Source organism: Thunnus maccoyii, chromosome 7, assembly GCF_910596095.1.
Source record: "Thunnus maccoyii chromosome 7, fThuMac1.1, whole genome shotgun sequence".
In the NCBI taxonomy this organism is placed as follows: domain Eukaryota; kingdom Metazoa; phylum Chordata; class Actinopteri; order Scombriformes; family Scombridae; genus Thunnus; species Thunnus maccoyii.
This window is the reverse complement of record NC_056539.1, coordinates 29790581-29798031: the sequence shown is the minus strand read 5'-3', so window position 1 is coordinate 29798031 and position 7451 is coordinate 29790581. Positions and strand designations below refer to the sequence as shown.

Here is a 7451-nt window from a genome sequence, read left to right as displayed (position 1 = left end):
TGCCGTGACCCGGATTCGAACCGGGGTTGCTGCGGCCACAACGCAGAGTACTAACCACTATACGATCACGGCGAGCTGTCCTCAGGACTAATCAGTATACTTGGGGACTTGATCCAGTACCTACATCAGTCAGTGAATGAGACGGAATTTGTCAGTGTCATATAATGGCCTTTTATGAAATATGGTCATTCTATTCCAATAGCATGTTAACTATACAAAATAGCCCGTATTAATGATATCAGACCTGATTAATCGCTCGCCGTATTCAACTATATATCAAAAGAAGACTTAAACAGGCCTAATTACATCTTGCTTTCTGTTCGTTTTCAGGAAGGATGTTTTCCGACATATTCAGCAAGGCTGAAGGTGTGATTTCAGAGGGAGAAAGGTTTTTTAATGCTTTGACTAAAGATTAAATTATGGTGTTTATAATGTTCGACTCAACATCTAATTTATCGTTAACCAGCTTTTATTGTTGTTATTTTCTTCCAGCAGTAACGAAGGTGCACCGGGTGCTAAAAGGGAGACAAGAGTGAATTTAATGTTGCAGTTATAAAAGATATAATTGATATTATGACATAACATGATGTTATTAAAGCTAGTTTCATACCGAAGCCAGTATCAGAATATCACTGTGTGTGTGTCACCTGATCTGCATTAACAACCGCAGCTGCTTCACACACTCACGTGCGCTGGCACCAAAATAGAAACCAGTCTTTTAAAGGTTACAGGATAAATATTATCAACACTTGGGGAAAATACCACATGAATGATTTATGTAAAAAAAAATAATGCATTACTCTTTTTGATATGTTTAATCAGTAACATGTGAATCAAATTATAAAAATATGTTTTTGTCTGAGTTTTCTCATCTGTCTGTCCTTTGTTGGATGGGGCCATAACATTGTAAGTGAGAGTGTAAAAATTTGAAAAAGGTCCTGCTCAAGTTTCACTAACTTAATTTCAGATGACTAAGATTGAAACTAAATTATATGACATTTTGTCAGTTATCTGGTGAAGGACCCATTACACCAAAACCTTCAGCTGGCCATTAGAGGGTGCAAGTGCTGCAGCAGACCAAACATTAAGTTTCAAAATGTCAAATTATTGCAAAAAAATTGTTAAATTTGTTTTCAGATTTAAGGTGATTTTTGGCTGTGAAATGAAATGAAATGTAGAAAAAAAACAACAACTATATTGTTATTGCCAAAAGGTATAATAAAGGTAAACATTTTCTGTAAACTCTACACATATTACCTCTGTTATGATATAATATAATAATACTTTACAGCAATTGGTATTATGGCTCACAAATGATTTTGCTGAAACTGTTCCAAATCTTTCATAATAAATCGATAAAACATGAGAAACTTTGACCTAAAATAAAGCAGTTATGAAACACTGAAGCGTTATTTCCTGACAAATGTTAGCTGGTGAACAACAGAATATAGCCTGAACTATACATGTTCATTCATTTTCCTTTAAGAATCACTAAAACATAAACCAGTGGTGTTACTATTGATGTACTGCTCAAAAATGCATAGTGTAAGTTAGCTTTTATTGTTCTATTAATGTGTAGTTAATAATAATAATGAAAGATTCAATCTGCAAAATAATTCCCTCTTAATTCATTCTCTTGAAGGAAATGAAACAACATCCATGTACTGTAAAAGATTTCAAACAATAACTTTAATCTGATTATTTACAAGGATTATTATGGTCATCACACATTTTACTTCTAAATTACAATTTCATGTCTTTCATAACTTATTTGAACATGCAGGAAAGATGTTTTTGAGCACCTAAACAAAGATCAGCTGATTTGGTCTGGCCAATCAGAGCTTGAGTCTGTCTAAACCCAGATTGTGTCTGCGAGGGCCGGGGCAGGAGCTGGCTGCTGGGGCAGATCTGGGAGATGCAGGCTGATCCACCACAGTCCCTAAGGAGACCCTGGGCTTGGATACAGTGTGGTCTGAGCTGGGTGTGGTTGAGTGCACATGTTCATGTGGGTGCAGGTGTGTGTGGTTGTGGTGCTGATGCCCAGTGTGCCCACTGTCTGCCTTTGCATGGGCCTGTTCCTCTGCAGCAGCAGCCTACAGAGGAAGAGAAAACAGAAAAAGACAGTTTGACAAACTATTCCAGCTTCTATTTAAAAGGAAGACATCGATGAGAGCAGTGAGACTGAACCATAAAACCAAAACAATCAGCGTAAAGAGACAAAGAAGCTCTGTAAAGCTGCAGAATTAGGTGATATTTCTCTCTGCGTTCATCACTAAAAGCCTCAGTTTCTCCGTGACACAATGAATAGAATAACAGATGGATTAGAAGGACTAATTTGATGTTTCCACCCATTTAAATTTCAGATTATATTAACTCCTGCGGTGTGGTGCAGCACTGCAGTTGAAGCGGTTACCTGAGGCTCGTAGATCTCACACTTCACCTCCACGGGCTTCCGAAATGAGCTGTCCTTCTTTCCGACAGGGAGTCTGATTTCAAACTGCTCCTCATGAGCCTCGTGTGAGCCCAAACAGAAGCCTCGATGCTGAGAGATGAGAAATCGAGAATAGTTGGATCTGCATTTAACGCTTGGTGGCTTCTTGTTTAGAGCTGTAGAGTTTCTTCAATCGACAATGTGTCAAATTTGATATGATTTTGTTTCAAGTTCCTGAAAAATTTAGACAATCCCACTGGAAATTAGTTTATGTGTTGCCTACAACTCAATCATTCTGTTACCCACTTGCTCAGTCTTAGACTGTAGGATGCCCCACTTGAAGAACTTGTCGCTATTGTAGGTCTTATTCTAAGTATCATACTGTAAATCATGTATGTGCGTTATACTTACAGCAAACTGACAGTCCATAGGTGAGCAGTTGTGCAGTTCACTGGCATCTGTTTTCTTTGAGCAAACAGTCTCCACGATGGTGAACTCCACAAAGTAGGACGGACCCGCGACCCACTGACAGAGCACAAAGAGACACACACATGCACATAGTGAAACACATACACAGGCACGCAAATGCTATAAGAGTTCGACACAGCCGCAAACAATCTACTGAAGTTAAGAATTATAAAATAATTTGGTTAAATAGCCAATTCATAGATGCAATTAAGAGACAAATCATAATCTCTTACCTGACTCACTCACTGCAGGGTCATAGTGCACTGGGGTACAGGGGGATATTAACCAATCAAAGACAAGCTCATTTAGCAAAGTACATATGATTTAAAATTTGAGAATATCATAATTTTGATTATGTTGCAACAAATTCCAGAGCCCTGTTTAAAGGAATATCTCATATCTATGTTTTGAGGATCAAGTAAAGTTTGGGTGAGATAGTCTTAGTCATTTGATGAAGACAACCTCTGTTTACATTTTACTTAAGTGGTCTTTCGCAGTCATTTAAATAATTATTGTCTTCTCTCAGTGGCAAATTCCACAAAACCTTGTGTGTTGGGGTAGATGGTCCCAGTTCATGTTGCCCACAATCATTCAGTGTTGGTTTCTTTTAATCATGAAGGTTACCTAAACATTACCAAATAGTTTTGTGTGTTCAACAAAAATGATAAAATGACATTTGGATTGTAATGACTCTGGATTCCTTGCCCAACAAACATCTATTTACATAGGCAGACACTACTAGCTTGTTGTGCTTCATATCACAGCCTCTCGATTTTGTACTGAAGTTCTTTGAGAAATTTGCAATGTAGCACAAAGTCAAGAGGTTGTGATATGTAGAACAACAAGCTAGAGAAGCAGTGTAAATGGAACGACTGAGGGACAAATCATAACCTCTCACCTGACTCACTCAGCTAAAACTCATCACTCTAGCTTTTAAAAGTTAAAAGACACAGTTCCTCTTGCTTATCAAAATTGAAAGACACAAGATGTGTCCCTTAAGGGGCCAGTCCTTTGAGAACATGGCTATTAAAGGTGTAACCAGTAGGACTCAAGGCTAGTAGGCTGAACCTGATAACAACCAACCAAAGATTCAGACTGGTTGTGCCCTCCAAATTCAGGAAGCTGTATACAGCTTTTTATTTAAAGGGGACATATCATGCTTTTTGTGATTTTCTGTCATTTGTATACTGTTATATGTTGTATGTCTATGTTGAATATGCTCAAACTTGAGGTGAATGTGTGTATAAAATGTCGCCTTCAAGTCAAAAGCCTGGGCTTCAGCGTGCACTGAACGCTCACTTTGCTGAGTTAGCTCCACTACCCCATTAAACTGATGTCAGATTGTTCATGCAATCCAAAATCCGACTACTTTTGTTTGTTTATGCAGCCTCCAGAGCTTCTGGAAGCTGGACAATCAGAAAAAGAGTGGGCTCCTTGGGGAGGAGTTTCAGAAAGAGGCTAAACTGAGGGGCTGCATAAAGAGTCAGTAAAAGATAAATAAGGAGTTTTGAACTGTAAATCATACAAAAATATTCCAGTGGAGCCCCAGAATAAAAATGTAGACCTGGAAATGTGCATGATATGTCCTCTTTAACATTTAATTTGGTCTTGAGATGTGGACTTCAAAAGAAAAGGCTCCTGAAATGGGACACTGCTACAGGCTGCAACTGGAGACTTTTCATATATGTGGAAAAATGAATTTCCTTGGTTTCGAGAAGCAAAATCTTTGCTCAGTCTCCACTGCTCAGGTGGTTATCCATGTCATTGTTTAATTGCTTTATTCATCCATTTATTTACCTGTGAACTTGCTTTTGTAATGTTCTCCAGGGTGAAGTAGTTGGCCAGGCGGCTCTCTTCATTGAACCTCTGCAGGGAGAGGTTTGCTGTCTCCTTGACGACGGGCTCATTCAGGTTATCAGCTGTGGGACAGTCCGGACACACATCCACCACTGCGGTGGCGGGAACTAAACACAAGGATCAGTGGGGTCAAAGGTTAATGGAACATTATCCAGCTAATTAAGACACCTTCTTTGTTTAAGAATGAACTCAGATAGCAGCATGAACCCTCAGATCTCCCCCAGTATCCCCGTCTTCTCTCTGACAACTGACTCCATCCAGATGTCTTTTCCTTCCTTAGATCAAATTCAATAAAATAAAACATAATAATCTATTTTTTCAGTCACATTTTCTGTAAAATCACTCAGGGATGACATTTTGATTTGCTTCAGGGAGGCATTTTAGGACAGAGCACCTGCTGTGTAGAGAAAAAAATTCAATGTTTGGATTTTTAATTTCACACCTCACTAACATTTACAGAATCAAAGCAGTAAAGTGCGATCCAAATGGACTTGCAACACTTCCTATCAGACAGACAGACTGTCTAAATGTGTTTTTGTGATATCAAATAAATGGGAAATACACAAATGATGTTTAAATGACCCATCTTTCTACCTTCACGGAGTGCACAGGAATAGCTTTGAAGTCTGATTTCAGTGTCAGCGTAGACAGATACCTCACACTCTCCATACACCTGAAGGACACAAACACACAGGTATAGGTATAGACACATGCACATATAACCACACTGTTAACCAGGTCAACAAACAAACAAATCACAGGGGTACCCTTGGCTGAAATTTTGACTTGAGAAGATGATTTAATATCTAAAAAAATCTAAATAAATCATATTTTTGGTATCTACCTAAAGCCATATTCAAAATGCATTTAAGTTATATACATTGGCTTTGAGTTGAGTTCACTGAAGCAAAAAAAAAAGTGAAGATACACCAGCATGTGGTACTTACTGGAACATCACCGATATCCCTGACTTCACATTGTTTCCATGGTTTCCTGCTGGTGATGTGGCATTTGGTCTCCATGACATCAATGGTCAGTTTATAGAGCAACCCACCTTTCTCCTACACACACACACACACACACACACACACACACACACACACATTCAGTGTTTCTTCACATTAAAATAACAAATTCTCATTCTAGTTTTCTTCTCATTATTATTTTTTTAAACAAGGCTTGTTTCCTTATCTTTAAAAATGGCAAGAATCCATGTTTTTTTTTTATGTGCATGTGCGTGTGTGTGTGTGTGTGTGTGTGTGTGTGTGTGTGTGTGTGGGTTCGCCCTCACCTTTTCAGAAGCGTGTGAGAGGTCATACAATCTGTTGAGGCTCAGGATGTATCCATGTGTCCGGTCCCGGTTGATCTGCTCCAGGGCCTCTTCTGCCACCCTCACCGCCTCGGGGCTATTGCAGCCTGGAGGGTCTGGCCTGGCTCTGCCCCCCTGCTGCAGCACAGCCAGACACAGGACCAGCAGGTACACACTCATCATCAAACACAAACACACACACAGAGGTCACAATAAAAACCCAAACAAATGACAAAAAAATGACACCCTGGTCACCCTAACCCTGGTCTGTAAATTTCTTGCTGCAAGACCGGCAAGCCCGGTTTTTCTAGACAGATACATGTGAGGCTGATGCTGGACTTTCCCCTCTCTCCCAAAGGATGAACAAACAGCTGCTATCTGCTGCTCTGCAGGCCAATGGCTGGCTCAGACTGACTGCAGGGTCATAGTGCACTGTGGTACAGGAGATATTAACCAATCAAAGACAAGCTCATTCAGCAAAGTACATATGATTTAATTTGTTGAATGTGAGAAGATCATAATTTTGAGAATGTTGCAACAAATTGCAGAGCCCTGTTTAAAGGAATATCTCAGTGTAAACCTCTGTTTTGAGGATCAAGTAAACTGAAAAGTTTGTAGCTTGCTTCTTAGCAGAGGATGAGAGTCAGATTGGATTCGCAGCAGATACAAATGAATTTCAATGAGTCAAAAAAGGAAAAAAAAGATCAAAACACAGAGAAAAACACCAGCTGCTCCAATTCTCTGCTGCCTGTCCATATGTTCAGTATCTTCCAGACACATGTTTTAAAGCAACACACATAACTTTCTTTTTTTTTTTTTTTTGCACTAATGCAGTTAGCTGCCTACCTTTATTGGACAGTCTGATTTTGAATGACAAATGCAGAAAACTAACCTTAGACACGAGTGGGCGAGTGTACTTATAACAGTGCTGATGAAACAGTGCTACTGTTGTTGTGTCTGATATGTGAAATTTAGATTATTTTTGTTCACTCCTGAACGATGCTGCCTTCGTTAGAAAAGTCTTTTAATTAAGACAGCATCTGTTTACATTTTACCTAAGTGGCCTCTCTCAGTCATGCAAATAATTATTGTCTTCTCTCAGACTAAACCTCATGAGTTATGGGTAGATGCTCCCGAGTTCCTGCCGCCAACAATCATTCAATGTTGGTTTCATTTACTCATGAAGGTTACCTAAACATTACCAAACAGTTTGGTGTCTTTATCCAACTACTGGAGGGCACAAAATGTCAATATGACATTTATAATTTAGATTGCAATGCCTCATCCAACACACATCAATGTTATATAAGCCATGCTCTTGCAATCCCATTTCATAATACAGTGACCCCGTTATTCCATAATGTTTTCCTGTGATGGTTGCTAAAC

General features: G+C 39.1%; 1 protein-coding gene and 1 non-coding gene across 2 annotated transcripts; both read right to left on the bottom strand.

Annotated features, from left to right (window-relative positions):
• trnah-gug lies at positions 1 to 72 on the bottom strand. The gene has a single exon. It is a non-coding gene; the product is annotated as a tRNA-His (tRNA).
• A 1763-nt stretch (positions 73 to 1835) lies between these two features.
• On the bottom strand, positions 1836 to 6245 carry LOC121900516 (fetuin-B-like). The gene is made up of 7 exons (XM_042416929.1): positions 6048 to 6245; positions 5704 to 5817; positions 5351 to 5429; positions 4697 to 4863; positions 2843 to 2956; positions 2414 to 2542; positions 1836 to 2093 (listed from the first exon to the last, which is right to left on the bottom strand). The coding sequence occupies exons 1-7, from the start codon at positions 6243 to 6245 to the stop codon at positions 1836 to 1838; spliced, it is 1059 nt and encodes a 352-aa protein (XP_042272863.1).
• Positions 6246 to 7451: the final 1206 nt, after the last annotated feature.